This window comes from Macaca fascicularis, chromosome 3, assembly GCF_037993035.2.
Source record: "Macaca fascicularis isolate 582-1 chromosome 3, T2T-MFA8v1.1".
NCBI classification, from domain to species: Eukaryota; Metazoa; Chordata; class Mammalia; order Primates; family Cercopithecidae; genus Macaca; species Macaca fascicularis.
This window is the reverse complement of record NC_088377.1, coordinates 51604824-51626604: the sequence shown is the minus strand read 5'-3', so window position 1 is coordinate 51626604 and position 21781 is coordinate 51604824. Positions and strand designations below refer to the sequence as shown.

General features: G+C 47.4%; 1 protein-coding gene across 36 annotated transcripts in view; it reads right to left on the bottom strand.

The window, feature by feature from the left end:
* The window catches only part of STYXL1 (serine/threonine/tyrosine interacting like 1), a 56293-nt gene that overhangs the window by 10493 nt on the left and 24019 nt on the right, over window positions 1-21781 (bottom strand). For 23 of the 36 annotated variants that reach the window (XM_065541776.2, XM_065541779.2, XM_065541762.2 and 20 more), the window contains 3 exons: window positions 19090-19231; window positions 11372-11517; window positions 3150-3295 (listed from right to left, as the gene is read on the bottom strand). In XM_065541776.2, the coding sequence (XP_065397848.1) occupies window positions 3150-3295; window positions 11372-11517; window positions 19090-19231 (434 nt within the window). Of the gene's footprint in view, window positions 1-3149; window positions 3296-9559; window positions 9830-11371; window positions 11518-19089; window positions 19232-21781 lie in introns of those variants that run through there. The other 13 variants (XM_074034664.1, XM_074034666.1, XM_065541790.1 and 10 more) reach the window with 5 other exon arrangements.

Below are 21781 nucleotides of genomic sequence, written 5' to 3'. Positions count from 1 at the left end.
TACACCTAACTCACAGGGGTGCTGTGTAGACTGAGGGAAGTAATCTGTTCAGGGCACTTAGCAATCTGCTTGGTGCATAGTACATGTCACATTGCTATTATGATGAACCCAAAACATGGTACTCTCCTAGAATATGGTGCAATCATTAAATGAGGACAGGAAAGCACATTTAATGACCTTGGAGAATGAGCCCACTGTGTTAAATGCAGAGAGAGAGGTAAGAGGGATGGAGATGGTGGGGCTGCTGTTTTATCTGTTTTATTTTACTTCCTTTTTTGAGACAGAGTCTTGCTCTGTCACCCAGGCTGGAATGCAGTTGAGTGATCTCAGCTCACTGCAACCTCTGCCTCCTCAGTTCAGGCAATTCTCACACCTCAGCCTCCAGAGTAGCAGGATTACAGGCACCTGCCACCATGCCCTGCTAATTGTTGTATTTTTAGTAGACATGGCTACTTGGGAAGCTGAGGTGGGAGGATTGCTTGAGCCTGGGTCAAGCTGAGCTGTGACCACACCACTGCACTCCAGCCTGGATCACAGAGTGAGACCCTGTCAAAAAACAAAAACAAAAAAATCAAAAAACACAAACAGGCCAGGCACAGTGACTCACGCCTGTAATCCCAGCACTTTGGGAGGCCGAGGTGGGTGGATCACCTGAGGTCAGGAGTTGGAGACCAGCCTGGCCAACGTGGCAAAACCCCATCTCTAGTAAAAAATACAAAAATTAGCCAGACGTGGTGGCAGGCGCTTGTAATCCTAACTACTTGGGAGGCTGAGGCAGGGAGAATTGCTTGAACCCAGGAGACAGAGGTTGCAGTGAGCCAAGATCATGCCACTGCACTCCAGCCTAGATGACAGAGCGAGACTCCATCTCAAAAAAAAAAGAAACAAAATTATTGAGATTATGGATTCACCTGCAGTGGTAAGAAGTAACAGAGAAAGTCCTTTGTAGATACACTGTGCCCCGTTTCCCCAATGGCAACATTTTTGCAAAACTATAGCATAATGTCACAATCAGGATATTGACACTGATACAATCTATCAGTCTTAGCAGGTTTATCCAGTTTTACCTGTGTGTGTGAGTGTGTGTGTGTGTGGTAAATTCTACAGAAATTCATCACTGGGCTGGGCGCAGCGGCTCACATCTGTAATCCCAACACTTTGGGAGGCCAAGGCGGGCAGATCTCCTGAGGTCAGGGGTTTGAGACCAGCCTGGCCAACATGGTGAAACCCTGTCTCTACTAAAATACAAAAATTAGCCAGGCATGGTGGTGGGCGCCTGTAATCCCAGCTACTCAGGAGGCTGAGAAAGGAGAATCACTTGAACCTGGGAGGTGGAGGTCACACTGAGCCAAGATCGTGCCACTGCACTCCAGCCTGGGCGACAGAGTGAGAGTCCATCTCAGAAAAAAATAATAGAAATTTATCACTGTGTAGGTTTATATATCCACTATCACTCAAGAGAGTAAACAGTTCCAACACTAAGGATCCCTTCTGTTTCTTTTTGTTTGCTTGTTTTTGAGACAGAGTCTCACTCTGTTGCCCAGGCTGGAGTGCAGTGGTGTGATCTCGGCTCACTGCAATCTCCACCTCCCTGATTCAAGTGATTCTTATGACTCAGCCTCCTGAGTAGCTGGGATTACAGGCATGCACCACCATGCCCAGCTAATGTTTTATATTTTTAGTAGAGACGGGGTTTTACCATGTTGGCCATGTTGGTCTCAAACTCCTGACCTCAGGTGGTCCTCCCACCTCAGCCTCCCAAAGTGCCGGGATTACAGGCATGAACCACTGTGTGCAGCTCCTTGTGTTGTTCTTTTATAACCACCTCTACCTCCCCTGCTCCCTTCCCTAACTCTTGGCAACCACTTATCTGTCTTCTATTTCTAAAATTTTGTCATATCAAAAATGCTATATAAGGCTGGGTGTGGTGGCTCACACCTATAATCCCAGCACTTTGGGAGGCTGAGGCAAGAGGATCACTTGAGTTCAGGAGTCCAAGGCCAGGCTGGGCAACATAGTGAGAGCTCGTCTCTTTTTTTTTTTAAATAAATAAATAAATGCTACATAAATGGAGTCACATTGTCTGTAACCATTTGGAATTATCCCCCTGCCCCACCCCTCGGCATTTATTTACTGGAGATCCAAGTTGCCGCAGGTATCTACAGTTTCTTCCTTATGATTGTTGAGTGGTATTCCATGGAGTGTATTTACCACAGTTTGTCTAGTTCTTTGCCAGCTGGACAGCACTGTGAATATTCATGCGCAGGTTTTGGTGTGAATGTAAGTATTTGTTTCTCTGGGATACATGCCCAGAGAATGCCTTTTACTATCTAGAGGCAGGAGGCAGAGGTGGGAGGCAGAGGCAGGAGCATCACTTGAGCCCAGAAGGTTGAGGCTGCAGTGAGCTATGATTGTGCCACTGCACTCCAGCCTGGGCAACAGTGCAAGACCCTATCTCTAAAATGAAATAAAATATAAAATAAAATATAGTCTGGGTGTGGGGGCTCATGCCTGTAATCCCAGCACTTTGGGAGGCCAAGGCGGGCAGATCACTTGAGGTCTGGAGTTCGAGACCAGTCTGGGCAACATTTCAAAACCCTGTCTCTACTAAAAAACACAAAAATTAGCCAGGTGTGATGGCATACACCTGTAGTCCCAGCTACTCCGGAGGCTGAGGCAGGAGACTCGCTTGAACCCTGGAGGTGGAGGTTGCAGTGAGCCAAGATTGTGCCATTGCACTCCAGCCTGGATAACAGAGCAAGACTCCATCTCAAAAAATAATAGGCCACGTGCGGTGGCTCATGCCTGTAATCACAGCACTTTGGGAGGCCAAGAGGGGAGGATCATGAGGTCAGGTGATCGAGACCATCCTGGCTAAAACGGTGAAACCCTGTCTCTACTAAAAATATGAAAAACTAGCCGGGCGAGGTGGCGGGCGCCTGAGCTACTCAGGAGGCTGAGGCAGGAGAATGACGTGAATCCAGGAGGCGGAGCTTGCAGTGAGCCAAGATCGCACCACTGCACTCCAGCCTGGGTGACAGAGCGAGACTCCATCTCAAAAATAATAATAATAATAATAATAATAATTAAAATTTTAATATTAAATTTTTAAAAAACGAAATATAAATCAATTGTTTCTCTTTACTTACAAGGGCCCTGTATCCATGGAGACATTGACATGGGCTTTGATTTTCAAGTCCTTCTGAATTTTGGGGTCACAGGCTTGACTGAAATTGCCGAGGAAGACCTCCCCTGGCATGATTTCAATGGGGTATGGCTGAAATGCATCCAGTTCCTGAAGTGGGGAGGGAGAAAGGCAGCTATGAGCATATTCCTCAGGGAAGACGGATGTCTATCTCTTGAAACACAGTTCATCAAACCAGCGTAAAAGGGCAGTTCCGGGACAGTGAATGTGATGGAGATCCAGACTTTGAAAGAGATTGGCACATGGAAACTTATGTGGGTGGCACAGGGCGAGTCATGACGAAGGGACTGAGCCACAGCCTCATGGTGCAGAGCGCTAGGTCTCAGCACTGGTGTTCATTTCCTCCAAGGCACCTGTTTACACTTGGCCAGGTGCACAAAGGTTGCAGTGAGGACACTGTGGCCCAAAACTAACAACCCAGCATGTACTGGGGGCTCAGGAGGATGGAGAGGGATAACTCTCTTATTACACTTGGAGACCATCAGAATTTAAGTACTGAGAGACAGAAAGAGGAGAGAGAGAGAGAAGAGAGAGGAGGACAGAGGAGGAGAGAAAAGGAGAGAGGGAGAGAGAGGAGGTTTCATCATGTTGGCCAGGCTGGTCTTGAACTCCTGACCTCAAGTAATCCACCTGCCTCGGCTACCCAAAGTGCTGGGATTACAGGTGTGAGCCACTGCGCTCGGCCCATCTTTTTCTTTTTCTTTTTTTTTAAGATACAGGGTCTTCTCACTCTGTCACCCAGGCTGGAGTATAAGTGGCTCAATCATAGCTCACTGCAGTCTTAACCTCCTGGGCTCAAATGATTCTCCTGCCTCAGCCTCCCAGGTAGCCGGGACTACAGGTGCACACAACCGTACCCAGATAATGTTGAAACTTTTATATTTTGTAGAGATGGGATCTTGCTATGTTGCCCAGGCTGGCCTCGAACTCCTGGCCTGTAGTGATCCTCCTCCCTCAGCCTCCCAAAGTGTTGGGATACACATGGGAGCCACCCTGCATGCCCAGAAATGATTCTGATGAAGCCAGCATATATGTAGAGGGGTAGAAAGAACAAAACACCTACTTAAATGGGAGCTTCCTGAGTTCCAGGTCCAAAGTTATCATTAAAACTTTCATTTGCCAGGCGCGGTGGCTCACGCCTGTAATCCCAGTACTTTGGGAGGCCGAGGTGGGTGGATCACAAGGTCAGGAGATCGAGACCATCCTGGCTAACAAGGTGAAACCCCGTCTCTACTAAAAAACATAAAAAATTAGCCGGGCATGTGGCGGGCACCTGTAGTCCCAGCTACTTGGGAGGCTGAGGCAGAATGGCGTGAACCCGGGAGGCAGAGCTTGCAGTGAGCAGAGATTGTGCCACTGCACTCCAGCCTGGGAGACAGAACAAGGCTCCATCTCAAAAAAAAAAAAAAAAGAAAAAAAAAAAACCTTTTGTTTATCTGAAACAAATACAAGGATTATCTCTTCATTTCCCAAAGTGTGTTCTAAGAAACACTAGTCCTCCATAAGGCACTATGAAAAAAGGGTTCAGGGGTTCAGATAACCAAACGCAATCTGCCCCCATATCTGTGCGTTCCACATCCATGGATTCAAGCAACCTTGAATCAAAAATATCCAGAAAAATAATTCATGGTTGCATCTGTACAGAACATGTACAGACTTTTTTCTTGTCATTATTCCTTAAATGATACAGTATAACAATTATTTACATAGCATGTACATTGTATTAGGTATTATGAATAATCTAGAGATGATTTAAAGTATACAAGAGGGGCCAGGTGATGTGGCTCGCACCTGTAACCCCATCACTCTGGGAGGCCGAGGCAGGTGGATCGCCTAAAGTGAGGAGCTTGAGACCAGCCTGGCCAACAAGTGAAACCCCATCTCCACTAAAAACACAAAAATTGGTCAGGCGTGGTGGCACATGCCTGTAGTCCCAGCTATTCGGAAGGCTGAGGCAGGAGAATCACCTGATCCTGGGACGTGGAGGTTGCAGTGAGCTGAGATCGTGCCATTGCACCCCAGCCTGGCGACAGAGCGAGACTCTGTCTCAAATAAATAAAGTATATGGGAGTATATGCTTAGGTTAGATGCAAATACTACACCATCTTATATCAGGGACTTGAAGATCCAAGGATTTTGGTATCTACTGGGGGTCGTGGAACCAATCTCCATGGATACTAAAGGACAGCTGTATCTATGATTCCTCTCTTGGAAACAAGGCGTACATTAGCAATCAAAGGTTCGAAGAAGTTGGGCACAGTGGCTGCTCATGCCTGTAATCCTAGCACTTTGGGAGGTCAAGGTGGGAGGATCGCTTGAGCCCAGGAGTTCGAGACCAGCCTGGGTAACACAGCAAGACCCTTGTCTCTATAAAAAGATAAAAAATAAAAAATTTGCCAGGCATGGTGGCACATGGCTGTAGTTCCAGCTACTCAGGAGGCTGAAGTGGGAGGATCCCACAGGAGTGGAGGTTACAGTGAGTTATGACCGCATCACTGCTCTCCAGCCTATCTCTCAAAAAAAAAAGAAAAGAAAGAGAAAGAAAAAAGAAAGCCAGATGCGGTGCCTCATGCTTGTAATCCCAGCACTTTGGGAGGCCGAGGTGGATAGATCACTTGAGGTCAGGAGTTTGAGACCAGCCTGACCAACACAGTGAAACCTCATCTCTACTAAAAATACAAAAATTAGCCAGGGGTGGCAGTGCACGCCTGTAATCGCAGCTACTTGGGAGGCTGGGGCAGGAGAATCACTTGAACCCAGGAGGCGGAGGCTGCAGTAAGCCGAGATCGCGCCATTGCACTACAGCCTGGGCAGCAAGAGTGAAACTCCATCTCAAAAAAAAAAAAAAAAAAAAAAAACAAAAACTCTCAAAGAAGTTCTGCAGTAGAGAATTCCACTCCCACTGGATAACTTGATGTTTCCGTGAGGCTCTGATTAGAGACCACTTTCTCCATTATTACACCATAGAAAATGCTGACTTTTGCCAAAGATCAAAATCAGTACCGAAAGTCCCCTGGCTCCAAGTCCGACTCAGAAATAAATCTTAAGGACCTCAGGCGTGTGGGTCCTTCAGAGCCACCTGAACCTGAACTCTCACTCCCTTTCCCACGGCAGTAAACCCTCTGCAAGCCCACATCCTTCCCAAGCCACCAGCTTTGAAAGCCATTAGCAAAGAACAGACACCAAGCTGAGCCAGTTCTCAAGCCTGTGACATGGAGATGCATCACCCCACTGCCTGCGGGCAGGCCCAACGCTTACTCCAGTATGTGGGCTGCCCCTAACCCAGAGGTTCAGCTTGCTGGTGCCAAAATGAAATCCCCCTTTCAATTTCCACTTGAAAAATCTCACTAAAAGGCCAGGCACGGTGGCTTATGCTTGTAATCCCAGCACTTTGGGAAGCTGAGGCAGGTGGATCACCTGAGGTCAGGCGTTTAAGACCAGCCTGGCCAACATGGTGAAACCCCATCTCTAAAAATACAAAAATTAGCTGGGTGTGGTGGCACATGCCTGTAATTCCAGCTACTCTGGAGGCTGAGGCAGGAGAATCACTTGAACCCAGGAGGCAGAGGTTGCAGTGAGCCCAGATCGTGCCACTGCACTCCAGCCTGGGCAACAGAGATGCAGTCTCAAAAAAAAAAAAAAAAAAAAAAAAAAAGAACTCACAAAACTCCCATAGCAAATCTATCAACCCCTCTTCCTGCTGTTTTGAAACCAACTTCCTTTTCTGTGGTTGTGTGGGTTTGGCTGGGAAGGGGTGTGACGTAGATAAAAACACACTGTACTGTAAAATGTGTGTAAATGCTCAGTGACACAATGCAAAGGAAACCAGTATCTCAAATGAATATGCCCAAACTGGGCACACTGCCTTCCCCCAGAACCATGTCCCTCTTCCCCCATCCCAATCCCTCCCGAGTGTTCCTCACAATGAACCACATCACAGCCCCTGTCACCCACGCCTAAAACCAGGGCATCATCCCAGCCCCCTCTCTCTCCCATGCCCTCATGTCTGATCAGTGCTACCTCCTAAATCTTTCTTTCTTTCTTTTTTTCTTTTCACTCTGTCACCCACGCTGGAGTGCAGTGATGTGATCTCGGCTCACTGCAACCTCCGCCTCCTGGGTTCAAGTGATTTTCCTGCCTCAGCCTCCCGAGTAACAGATTACAGGCATGGGCCACCACACCCAGCTAATTTTTGTATTTTTAGTAGAGATGGGGTTTCACCATGCTTGCCAGGATGGTCTTGATCTCTTGACCTCGTGATCCGCCCACCTTGGCCTCCCAAAGTGATGGGATTACAGGTGTGAGCCACCATGCCCGGCCTCTAAAAAAAAATTTTGTGTAAACAAAGTCTCACTATGCTGCCCAGGCTAGTCTCAAACTCCTGGACTCAAGTGATCTTCCCACCTCCTTTCTGACCTCCCAAAGTGCTAGGATTCCAAGCTTGAACCACCACAGCTGGCCAGTCACCTGCATTCTAAAGACAGCCGCAAACAAGTAACCCAATCCAACCCTCACAGCTATCCCAGCCACAATCCTGCACCTTCTTCCCAAGTTGACTAGACTAGGAGCAAAGGCAAGTTACAGGAATATGCATCTGTCAAAACGGACCATACTGGGCCTTTTAAATATGTGCAGTTCATCATGTCAGTTACACCTTACTAAAGCTTCAGAAATGAGGGGGCAGCGGTGATGAGTTATCAGCAGTGTAGGGTTTGCAGAGAAGAAATTAATCTCTCTGTACTCTGCAAAGCCAGGAAGGGGTCCTCCAAGATCAAGAAGGAGTTCCAATGAAGGTAAGACTTGATTCAGATTTGAGGTTGGAACATTAAACTGTCCTGGCTTATACTAGATTGATTGTCTTTACTTCCTTTATTTAACTGACTGTCCACCTGTTGAGCTGAAATTCACAGTGCTGTTATCTCAGTGGAAGAAGGGAATGTCTTTGTGAGCCAGACATGCATACCCTGGATCTGGGACCATGTCTGACCTCAGGCACAAGTGCCTATCTTATCACACAGGATCATTCTGGGATCCTGGTGAAGGAATGTGGGCATGCGGGGCAGGGGACAGGGTCATGGGCTTCCAAGTTAAGGGGAGGAAGTTGGAGGAAATGCCTGGCAGGGGTTGAAGGGAGTCACTGCTGGCTGTGCTCTCTGGGAGATCCTCAGCCCCAGAAGGAGCCAGGGTGAGGCTGAGCTGGGTCCCGAGCAAACCAGCAGGAGAGGCCACCAGCAGCTCACACAGCCAGACGGGACCAGAGAGCAGGAGCTTTCCCACCACTGACACACAGTCAGGTACACAGACAGGTCCACTCTGGACCCTACTGCCAAAGGTCCTCTGCCCAGAAGAGGGGAAGAGAGCAGCTGTCCTTAAAGCTAACCCCCATCCCTCCCTACTTTGAGTCCCCCAGCAAACCCTAGGCTGCCCAGCTCTGAGGCAGGGAAGAGATGAGACTTGATCCAGATTTGAGGTTGGAATATTAAACTGCCCTAGCTTCTACTAGACTGTCTTTTTACTTCCTTTATTTAACATTATTTCAAAACTATACACTAGTTGGCCAGGTGCGGTGGTTCATGCCTATAATTCCAGTACTTTGGGAGGCCAAGGCAGGAGGATTGCTTAAGGTCAGGAGTTTTGGACCAGCCTTGGCAACATAGCAAGACCCTGTCTCTACAGAAAATTTTAAAACTTAGCCAACTGTGGTGGCTTGCATCGGTAGTCCTGCCTACTCAAGAGGCTGAGGCTGGAGGATACTGAGCCCAGGAGGTGGAGGCTGCAGTGAGCTATGATTGCACACTGCACTCCAGCCTGGGCAACAGACTGAGACCCTGTCTCTAAAACATACATATCACCCAGCTTCAAACATTAACAACTCATTGGCCAATTTTGTTTCCTCTATACCCTCACTGCCTTCTCACCTCGCCCCAGATTATTTGAAAGGAAATTCCAGACATCACATCATTTTACCCGTAAATATTTTGTTCTGTATTTCTAAAAGATAAGGACTTGAACTTTATAATAACCATAACAATGTCACTACAACCTTCAAAAAGCAACAATTCCTAAACACAATCAAATATCCTGTGAATAGTCACATTTGCTGAGTCATTCTATACTATGACTTCGATTGAAGTTTTTTGTAACCATCAGGTGGCCAGAAAGTATGGAATCTGCTCACGATGTTGCTAAGGGCAGGAAGGGGAACACAGCAGAAGACAACTGTTAGAAAAAGCTAAAACCACTTTCTGTTTACATTCCATTGTGTTCAGACGCTTCAATAAGCCAGACATCTGTACACGGCACCCTCTGGAGACCAGGCCCTGACTGCAAATCTCTGCACAGTCTGGTGCTAACCTTAGACAACTCCACCCAGTTCTCTTCCTCGAAAGCTCCTCCTCCTTCAGCTTTGGCTCTGGGAAGCTCAAGTGCCTCTTCTCTGGGCTCCAGATACCCAGGGCGTCCCTTGACATAGTTCAGCTTCCAGCCACTGCCTTCCCTACAGACAGGGCCACTCAGCAACAGGAACTGGTATCTCAAAATTGTTTTGTTATGACAAAACTGGCCGAGTTGATAATGTTTGGAGATAGGTGATGGACAAAGGGGTTTCATATCTGATTCTTTTTGTATAAAAAAAAATTATAATAGGTTGAGTGCAGTGGCTCACGCCTGTAATCCCAGCACTTTGGGAGGCCGAGGCAGGTGGATCGCTTGAGGTCAGGAGTTGGAGACCAGCCTGACCAACATGGTGAAACCCTGTCTCTACTGAAAAAGAATTATAATAGAGATGGAGTCTCACTATATCTCCCAGGCAGGTCTTCAACTCCTGAGATCAAGCAATCCTCCTGCCTTGGCCTCCCAGAGTGCTAGAACTACAGGTGTGAGTCACCGCATCTGGCTGATTTTCCCTTTTTTTTTTTTTTTTTTTTTTTTTGGAGACAGGGTCTTACTTTGTCAACCAGCCTGGAGTACACTGACATGGTAACGACTCATTGCAGCCTCGACCTCCTGGGCTCAAGCAATCCTCCCATCTCTCTTCTCAATTATTTTTTTGAGCCAGGCTCTCACTCTGTCACCGAGGCTGGAGAGCAGTGACGTGATCTCGGCTCCCTGCAACCTCCGCCTCCTGGGTTCAAGTAATTCTCCTGCCTCACCCTCCCAAGTAGCTGGGACTACAGGTGGGCCACTATGCCCGGTTAATTTTTGTATTTTTGGTAGAGACAGGGTTTTGCCATGTTGCTTAGGCTGGTCTCAAACTCCTGAGCTCAAGTGATCCATGCAGCTTGGCCTCCAAAAGGGGTGGGATTATAGGCGTGAGCCACCACAGCCAGCTCCAATTATTGATTTTTTTGTAGAGACAAGGTCTCACTATGTTGCCCAGGCCGGTCTCAAAGTACTGAGCTCAAGCAATCCTCCTGCCTTGGCCTTCCCAAGTGCTGAGCTTACAGGCATGAGCCACTGTGCCTGACCAATCCTTCCCACTTTTGTGTATTTTTGTATCCTCTGGATCCAGCTAGGATTTGTGGAACCAGACAGCCAAGAAAAAAGAAGTGGTCTCGAGCCGTGATGCCCCTGCCTGTCTGACCTTGAAATCGGTCCACATTAAGCCTGCCCTCTTTGTTCACTGTTTCAACCAGACAGCCAACAATTCCTTATAAAGAACTGTGGCCGGGCACGGTGGCTCACTCCTGTAATCGCAGCACTTTGGAAAGCTGAGGCAGGTGGATCACTTGAGGTCAGTAGTTTCAGACCAGACTGGGCAACATGGTGAAACCCCGTCTATAATAAAAACACAAAAATTAGCCAGGCGTGGTGGTTCGTGCCTGTAGTCCCAGCTACCAGAGAAGCTGAGGCAGAAGAATCGCTTGAACTCAAGAGGCAGAGGTTGCAGTGAGCCAAGATCATGCCACTGTACTCCAGTCTGGACGACAAAGTGAGAGTGTCTCAAAACAAAAACAAAAACAAAAACAAAAACAAAAAAACACTGGACCTGGACTCCTGGCTGCCCTAAATTCATGTCTGCAGCCCAGTCTCCACCCACCCCACCTCCTCCACTTTCTCTATATCCTCTGTCCCATCCTCCTGTTTTTCCTACTCTGTCACCCATGGGTCAGTCTCCAGGCCCATCCTTCCCGTCTGGACCTGCCTGTGCTCAGCATTTGGCCCTACCTGAGGCATCCAGATGATCTTCTGGGTCCGGAGGAAGTGGTATGTGCCTGAGAAGCGCTCATAGCCCCCTTTCAGGATGTAGACAGGGTGGCGGGTAAGGCGGGTCAGGATCCTGCCATACTCAATGGCTGCTCCAGGCACCACATCTGAGAGTGGAGATCAAAGACATAAATGTCTCCTGTGTATCTGCCATTGGTCTAGAGCTGGGACGGATGGCCACTTTCTTCTGAAATGCAATTATTTTATTTATTTATTTTTTGAGACAAAGTCTCACTCTGTCACCCAGGCTGGAGTGCAATGCGTGATCTCGGCTCACGGCAACCTCCACCTCCTGGGTTCAAGCGATTCTCCTGCCTCAGCCTCCCGAGTAGCTGGGACTACAGGCGCCCACCATGCCTGGCTAATTTTTTATTTTTAGTATAGGCAGGGTTTCACCATGTTTGCCAGGCTGGTCTTGAACTCCTGAACTCAGGTGATCCGCCTGCCTCGGCCTCCCAAAGTGCTGGGATTATAGGCGTGCCCAGCCTAAGTTAATCTTCTTTTCTGTAAACTCCGAGATATATAGTATGATACACAACATTATACAATATATATCTCTCAGAGTCTGCAGAAACTGCCAGCTCGTTAACCACTCATATGTATACATATGGTTTACTTATTATATATGTGAATATATTATATTTATACCACATACATATGTAAACTGTATGCTGTATATCATACAATTCACCCATTTAAAGTGTATGATTCCAAACATATAGACCAATGGAACAAAACAGATAACCCAGAAATAAAGCCACACACCTATAACCATCTGATCTTCAACAAAGTTGACAAAAATAAGCAATGGAGGCTGGGCATGGTGGCTTACATCTATAATCCCAGAACCTTGGGAGGCAGAGGCAGGAGAAATGCCTGACCCCAGGAGTTTGAGACCAGTGTGGGCAACATGGCAAGACCTCGTCACAAATAAAATTCAAAAAATTAGTTGAGTGTGGTGGCGGGCACCTGCAGTCCCAGCTACTAGAGAGGCTGAGGCAGGAGGATCACCCAAGCCAGGGAGGTTGAGGCTGTAGTGAGCAATGGTTGTGCCACTGCACTCATCTTGGAGACAGAGCAAGACCCTGTCTCAAAAAATAGGAACAGGGAAAGGATTCCCATTTACTAGTCAATAAATGGTACTAAGATAACTGGTTATCCATATGCAGAAGAATGAAACTGGACCCCTAACACCATACACAAAAATCAACTCAAGATAAAGACTTAAATGTAACACCTCAAAACTATAGAAATCCTAGAAGAAAATCTAGGAAATGCCCTTCTTGACATTGGCCTTGGCAAATAATTTTTGGCTAAGTCCTCCAAAGCAACTGCACCTTCTTGACACATTGGCCTTGGCAAACAATTTTTGGCTAATCCTCCAAAGCAACTGCAACAAAACAAAAATTGACAAATGGAACCTGAGGACACTAAAGTGCTTCTGCACAGCAAAAGAAACTACCAGAGTAAACAAATAGCCTGCAGAATGGCAGAAAGTATCCACAAGCTATGCATCCAACAGAGATCCAATATCCAAAATCTATAAGGAACTGAAATCAAGAAGCAAAAAACAAACAGCCTCTGATGGTTAATACTGAGTGTCAACTTGATTGGATGGAAGGATGCAAAGTATGGATCCTGGGTGTGTCTGTGAGGATGTTGCCAAAGGAGATTAACATTTGAGTCAGTGGGCTGGGAGAGGCAGACCCACCCTCAGTCTGGTGGGCACCAGCTAATCAGCTGCCAGTACAGCTAGAACATAAAGCAGGCAGAAAAACATGAAAAGACTATACTGGCCTAGCCTACCAGCCTACATCTTTCTCCCCTGCCGTATACTTCCTGCCCTCAAACATCGGACTCTAAGTTCTTCGGCTTTGGGACTCAGACTGGCTTCCTTTCTCCTCAGCTTGCAGACGGCCTATTGTGGGACCTTGTGATCACATGAGTTAATACTCCTTAATAAACTCCCCTTTATATATATACACACATATATATGCATATATGTGTGCGTATGTGTGTATATATGTATATATGTGTGTATATATATGTATGTGTGTATATATATCCTATTAGTTCTGTCCCTCTAGAGAACTCTAATATACAACTCTATTAAAAAGTGGGCAAACGACATAAACAGACACTTTTCAAAAGAAGACATACAAGCAGCCAACGAACACGAAAAAATGCTTGACATCACTAATCACCAGAGAAATGCAAATCAAAACCACAATGAGATACCTTCTCACACCAGTCAGAATAGTTTTTATTAGAAAGCCAAAAAATAACAGATGTTGACAGGGCTATGGAGAAAAGGAACACTTATATACTGTTGGTGGGAATGTAAATTAGTTCAGCCCCTGGGGAAAGGAGTTTGGAGATTTCTTTGTCCAAGAACCAAAAATAGAACTATCATTCAACCCAGAAATCCCGTTACTACGTACACATCCAAAAGAAAATGTTATACCAAAAGGATACCTGTGCCCATATGTTCATTGGAGCACTATTCACAACAGCAAAGACATAGAATCAACTCAAGGGCCCATCAACAACGAATTGGATTTTTTTTTTTAGATGGAGTCTTGCTCTTGTCGCCCAGGCTGGAGTGCCATGGCGCAATCTTGGCTTACTGCAACCTCTGCCTCCCTGGGTTCAAGCGATTCTCCTCCTGCCTCAGCCTCTCGAGTAGCTGGGATTACAGGCGTGCACCACCATGCCCGGCTAATTTTTGTATTTTTAGTAGAGACAGGGTTTCACTATATTGGCCAGGCTGGTCTCAAACTGCTGACCTCAAGTGATCCACCTGCCTTGGCCTCCCAAAATGCTGAAATTACAGGCATGAGCCACTGTGCCCAGCCCCAGACTGGATTTTTTAAATGTGGTACACCTATACCACAGAATACTACACAGCTATTGAAAAAAAGAAAACCATGTCCTCTGCAACACCATGGATGGGGCTAGAGGCCATTATCCTAAACGAACTAACACAGATATAGAAAACCAGATACTACATGTTCTCATTTATAAGTGCAAGCTAAACATCAGGTGCATATAGAAATAAAGATGTGAACAACAGACCCTGAAGAATACAAGGAGAAGGACGGAGAGAGAGGGACAGGGGTTGAAAAACTACCTATTGCAGCCAGGCGCGATGGCTCATGCCTGTAATCCCAATACTTTGGGAGGCCAAGGCAGGCGCATCATTTAGGCCAGAGTTTGAGATCAGCCTGGCCAACATGGTGAAACCCCGTCTCTACTGAAAATACAAAAAAATTAGCTGGGTGGGGTGACACACGCCTGTAATCCCAGCCACTTGGGAGGCTGAGAGGAAGCGGAGACTGCAGTGAGCCAAGATCATGCCACTGCACTCCAACCTGGGCAACAAGAACAAAACTCCATCTCAAAAAAAAAAGAAAAAAAAAACCTACCTATTGGGTTCTATGCTCACTACCTGGGTGATGGGTTTAATCGAACTTCAAACCTTAGCATCATACGATATACCCAGGTAACAAAACCGTACGTGTACCCATTAATCTGAAACTCGAAAAAATATACAATTCAGTGACTTTTATTATATTCAGAGTTGTGCAACCATCCCCACAATCAATTTTGGAATGTTTTCTTATGTATTATTTATTTGAGACGGGGTCTATGTTGAACAGACTGGTCTCAAACTTCTGGGCTCAAACAATCCTCCCACCTCAGCCTCTCAAAGTGCTGGGATTACAGGTGTGAGCCACAGTGCCTGGCCTAATTTTAGAACATTTTCATCACTCCTACAAGGGACCCTGTACCACTAAGCAGCCATACCCGTTTTCCCCCAAGCTCCCAGCTCCACTTAACCACTCATTTTTATGGATTTGCCTATTCTGGACTTTTCATATAAATGGAATAATATGTGATGTTTTGCATCTGATTTCTATCACTTACCATGATCTCTTTAGTGTTCATCTACATTACAGCACTTTTTTTTTTTTTTGAGACTGAGTTTTACTCTGTCGCCCAGGCTGGAGTGCAATGGCACCAACTCGGCTCACTGCAACCTTTGCCTCCCAAGTTCAAGTGATTCTCCTGCCTCAGCCTCCCTAGTAGCTGGGATTACATGCACCTGCCACCATGCCCAGCTAATTTTTATATTTTTAGTAGAGATGGAGTTTCACCACGTTGGCCAGGCTGGTCTTGAAGTCCTGACCTCAGGTGATCCACCCACCTTGGCCTCCCAAAGTGCTGGGATTGCAGGCGTGAGCCACCACACCTGGCCCTATTCCTTTTTATGGCTGAGTAATATTCCACTGTGTGGATAGACTACAATCTGTGTCACCTGTTTAGCTGCTGATAGACACTTGGGTTGTTCGTGCTTTTTGGCTATTATGACTAACGTTGCTATGAACATTAATGCAAAAGCTTTGGTGTGGATGTGTTTTCATTTCTTGGAGGTCTATATCTTAACCTTCTGAAGAAACACCAAGCTGTTTTCCACAGTGGCTGTACCATTTTACTTTCTGGTTCAGTGTATGAGGCTTCCAATTTCTCCATGTTCTCACGAACACTTATTATCTGTCTCTTTATGACCATCCCAGTGGGTGTGAACTCACTGTGGTTTTTGTTTGTTTGTTTTTGAGATGGAGTCTCGCTCTGTGGCCCAGGCTGGAGTGCAGTGGCGCGATCCCAGCTCACTGCAAGCTCCGCCTCCTGGGTTCACGCCATTCTCCTGCCTCAGCCTCCCGAGTAGCTGGGACCACAGGCGCCCGCCACCACACCTGGCTAATTTGTTGTATTTTTAGTAGAGATGGGGTTTCACTGTTTTAGCCAGGATGGTCTCAATCTCCTGACCTCGTGATCCACCGATCTCGGCCTCCCAAAGTGCTGGGATTACAGGAGTGAGCCACTGCACCCGGTGGACATCAATTTAATCTTAAACACCTTCGTTGATCTGTAGAATCACAATTAGACTGTATGGAAATTAGATATATGTGACAGGAAGTTTGCATAAGTAAGGCTAAGCCAAGACATCCTTAAGCCAAGATATCCTGAGGCCAGGTTCTGACCCAGAAAGAGAAATATTGCGTGGCAGACTTCAGAGAGCCAGATAAAAGGAGAAAGGAAAGAGCATGGACTCTTCTTTTTTTGAGACAGGGTCTTACTCTGTCACCCAGGCTGGGATACAGTGGTGCAGTCATAGCTCACTGCAGCCTTGACCACCTGGGCTCAAGCAAGCCTCCTGTCTCAGCCTCCTGAGTAGCTGGGGCTACAGGCATGCACCACCATGCCTGGCTACAATTTTTTTTTTTTTTTTTTTTTTTTTTGGTAGAGATGGGGCCTTGCTATGTTGCCCAGGCTGGCCTCAAACTCCTGGCTTCAAGCGACCCTCCTGCTTCAGCCTCACAAAATGCTGGGATTACGAGTGTGAGGCACCGTGCCTGGCCAACTCTGCTTCCATACTGAATTTTTGTTCAGGGAGACAAAGACAATTCCAGAAGGGGCTACGGAGGATAAAGTGGCTGGGACCTGAGAGATGGCACTGAGAGGAAGAATCTGGAGTCTGCAGCCAGGCTGAGAGAGAATTTGCAGCTGTCAAGACAGGAGCCAAAACTCACCCCACAGGGCCTGGCTCAGAAGTCAGAGAGTTCAGGCCAGGCATGGCGGCTCATGCCTGTAATCCCTGCACTTTGGGAGGCCAATGCAAGAGAATTGCTTGAAGCCAAGAGTTCAAGACCAGCCTGGGCAACAGAGCGAGACCCTGACTCAAAAAAAAAAAAAAAAGGAAAGAAGGGGGTATTGAGAGAAGCCTTGAGATGGTCTTGTACCCTCAAAGACTTTTCATTGACTTGAAAGATGCCATTTGAAACAGGAAAAGTTGCCTTGAGTACACAAGTTGTCTGTATGGTTGTGGTTTCCTGTGAATGGGGGCCCCATAGCAAAGTAAGGTCAGTTACAGAATGTAAAAGGGATTATCTGTGTTGAGCACCATCTCCTAGGGTTTCAAGGCCCAGCCTACAGTCCTAGGATTGCAGACCAGAGCCCAACAGGATGAGCTTAGAGAAGAAGGGACAATTTCCTGGCCAAGGACCTCCTGGGACAAAAGTCCAGACAGCTGGTTTTATGAAAGGTGGAAGCATAGCGCCACCCACTGGCAGTTGGTGTGAGCGCTCCCAGCTTCTGGAATTGCACCCACAGGTGCAGTTCTGATTTCTAGAAGCAGAGCTCCCAGTGCCAACCGCAAGGGGTGGTCAGCCCAAAACTACGGGCTCATGAAGAACAGAGCAAAGCCTCAGAGGTTCGACGGAGCACACTGGAACTGACTACGCTTTAATGTTTTGATTTGGGGCTGCCTGCTCTCTAGCTCCACTACCCAATTCCTGGGGGACGGGACAGAGCCAAAAGGCCTGGGTTTGAATCCTGACCCCACCACTTATAGGTGTGGTGGTTTAAAAATATGTCCACACACTTTTAAAAGCTTAAGTCTCAGCCTAGGCAACACAACAAGACCCAGTCTCTACAAAAAGTAAATAAATGAGCTGGGTGCCTTATCTTGCCATTATCACCCAGGCTGGTCTTGAACTCCTGGGCTCAAGTGATCTTCCTGCCTCAGCCTCCCAACGTGCTGGGGCTACAGGTATGAGTCACTGGGCCTGGCGTGCTCATAGCTCTTGATGTTAGTTAACGTCCTTGTAAGTTGTTCTGCAGATCCAAGTAAAGCCCTTGGTTCCTGGTGCATAGCACACATGAAACTGTCCCCACAAACTCTGTGAAATTAATCAGGAAAGAAGGGAGGGAAACAAATGAAAATAAAGCAACCTTGCAGCACATTCAGCATTCATCACTAAGTCACCTTGCTTGCTCTCCAACCTGCTTCCTCACAGCTGTTTGATGTGTATTGTCCCAGAATCACATAGACCCTGTTACAAAAATATAGTTCTTTTTTTTCCCCCACCAAGACGGGGTCTCGCTCTGTTGCCCAGGCTGGAGTGCAGTGGCATCATCTCGGCTCACTGCAAGCTTTGACTCCCGGGTTCATGCCACTCTCCTGCCTCAGCCTCCCGAGTAGCTGGGACTACAGGCACCTGCCGTCACGCCCAGCTAACTTTTTGTATTTTTAGTAGAGACGGGGTTTCAGTGTGTTAGCCAGGATGGTCTCGATCTCCTGACCTCGTGATCTGACCTCGGCCTCCCAAAGTGCTGGGATTACAGGCTTGAGCCACCATACCCGGCCAAGGATATAGTTCCCCTTAACTGCTCTGTAGGTGACAACTTGAACGTCATGGAACATTGTTTTCCCTTTGAGATATTCTTTCAGGTCCCACATTCTGATGAAACTGCTGACATCAGCTGGTCTGAAGGGCCCCACAGGAGCTGACTCACCAAAGAATGCAGTTTCCACGTCCTGATGATTTCATCCCCCTTTCCTCGACCAATCAATGACCCCAACTTTCTAGTCCCTCACCCTCCCCAATCCCCTTAAAAATCCCATTCCACAACTCCTTGGGGAGATGTATTTGAGGGCCTCTTCCTATCTCCTTGCTTGGTATCCGGTGATCATGAAGCTTTCTCTGATGCAAACCCTGCTGTCTCAGTGTCATTGGCCTGTTCCCGTGCCACGGGCATATGAACCTGTTGGTCCTATAACAAATCTGTTCAATAGCCGTTAACTATTATTCTTGCTGCTGTTGCATAAAACCCACCTTTGCCAGCACTATCAGAGTCTGAATCATCATCGTCATCTTTTAAGAGTACCTCCAGGGTGCTGGTGTTGTTATCATACACCACGCAGTACTTGACACACTCCAGGTCCACAGACTCCGGGAGAAGATACTCGTTATTTTTCTTAAAAAAAACACACACACACAAGACAGGCCTGTTGATGGGCAGGTTCAGTTGAGCAGAGACTCCCTGCATAGCAGCACTAGGAGGAGCTAAGACTGCACTCTCTCCCCTAACTACACACACAGGCCTAGAAGTACTGAGACAGTGGGTGGACAGTCTGTTAAATCCCAAGGATCCTCCATGACTACCTTCGCTTCTGAGAAAAGCTGACCACAGCTGACTGGACCAGAGAGAAGTGCCTGACCAAAGAACTGCTGGTCTGACTGATCCACAGCCTATTAGGTACCCTGGTGTCACAGAAACCATGGTCAATTGAATTAGTGACATCCTTTCTCATGGAGAGAGTGTTTGGCAGTGGAGATTGAATCCAAAAACACCAGACTGGATGCAGTGGTTTGTACCTGTAATCCTAGCACTTCAGGAGGCCAAGGCAGGAGGACTGCTTGAGGCCAGGAGTTTGAGACCAGCCTGGACAACATAGCAAGACCCCCATTCTCTATGAAAAAAAAAAAATACAAAAATGCCAGGCATAGTGGCATGCGCCTGTAGTCCCAACTACTCAAGAGGCTGAAGTGGAAGGATCACTTGAGCCCACGAGGTGGAGGCTGCGGTGAGCTGTGATTGTGTCACTGCACTCCAGCCTGGGTGACAGAGCAAGACCCGGTCCCAAAACAACAAAACAAAAAACACCCCAAAAAAGTACAGTAAGTAGACAGTGTGTAGAAGCAGAAGTCATGAGTAAGCAGAAGGAATGAGATGGACTGGAAGCTCAAATGTGGCTGGCCATGGTGGCTCATGCCTATAATCCCAGCTACCTGGGAGGCTGAGGTGGGAGGATCGCTTGAGCCCTGGAGTTCAAAGCTACAGCGAGCTATGATTGCACCACTGCAACCCAGCCTGGGTAACAAAGTGAGACTATGTCCCAAAAAAAAAAAAAAAAAAAAAAAAAAAAAAAAAAAAAAAAAAACTCATGGATTATAAGATGTACTACCAATTTAATCAGGAGCGTGCACAAAAGGAGGACTTGTTGGCAGATAACACTCCAAGCAAGGCAAAGATGCAGCCGGTTTCCAAACCTAAAGCAGCTGGCTTTAGGACCCAGAGATCCTAAAGCCCAGACTGCCTTCAGGCTCTCCTCCTCTCCACTTTCCCCTCCGCACTGACTTCCCCTTCTCAGACAGCTTCTTCCTCCAGAGGCTTGAGCCACGAACCCCAGCAATGCTCAGGCTCCCATCTTCCCAATTCCACCGCCATGCTGGACAGAGACACCCTTCTCTAATTCCAATTCTGATTGGCTCAGCTTTCATCCCAGACCCATGATCAATCACTGGGGCGAGGGTTCTGGATATTATTTTATTTTAGAGACAGGGTCTCACTCTGTTGCCCAGGCTGGACTGCAGTGGTGCAGTCATAGCTCACTGCAGCCTTGAATTTCTGGGCTGAAGTGATCTTCGCACTTCAGCCTCCTGAGTAGCTGGGACCACGGGCATGCACCACCACACCTGGCTAATTTATATATTTATATCTATATATATAGATATATTTGTAGAGACCAAAAAAAGCCAGGTGTGGTGGGGTGCACGTGTAGTCCCAGCTAACTCGGGAGGCTGAGGCGAGAGGATCACTTGAGTCTGGGAGGTAGAGGCTGCAGTGAGCTATGATTGCATCACTGCACTCCAGCCTAGGTGACAGCGCAAGACTTGTCTCAAAACAAAAACAACAAGGCCGGGCGCGGTGACTCACACCTGTAATCCCAGCACTTTGGGAGGCCAAGGCGGGCAGATCACCTGAGGTCAGGAGTTCGAGATCAGCCTGGCCAACATGGTGAAACCCCATCTCTACTAAAAATACAAAAATGAGCTGGGCGTGGTGGCATGCACCTGTAGTACCAGCTACTCAAGAGGCTGAGACAGGAGAATGGCTTGAACCCAGGAGGCAGAGGTTGCAGTGAGCCAAGATCGCACCACTTCACTCGAGCCTGGGCAACAGAGTGACACTCTGTCTCAAAACAACAAGAACGACAACAAACACTCAAAAAGAAGGTAGTAAACAGATGCCTTCTGGGGTCCCACTATGTAGTCCAGGCTGGTCTCAAACTTGAGCTCAAGCAATCTCCCCACCTTGGCCTCCCAAAGTGCTGGGATTGCAGACTAAAGCCACCATGCCTGGCCAGATTATTATTTTAGAGAGCACCACTAGAAACCCATGGTTTGAGCAGAAAGAGAAGTTCCCCTCAAAAAGGCAGAAAAACAGCAGATATTCACCACACCCACTTTCAGGGAAAAAGACACTACCATATTAAAAGTATGAATCAGGCCAGGCCTGGTGGCTCATGCCTGTCATCCCGGCACTTTGGGAGGCTGAGGAGGGAGGACTGCTTGAGCCCAGGCGTTCAAGACCAGCCTGGGCAACATAGTGAGACTCCATCTCTACAAAAAATACAAGTTAACTGGGTGTGGTGGTGCACACCTATGGTCCCAGCTACTGGGAAGGGTGAGGTGGGAGGACTCCTTGATCCTGGGAGGTCAAGGCTGCAGTGAGCCATGATGG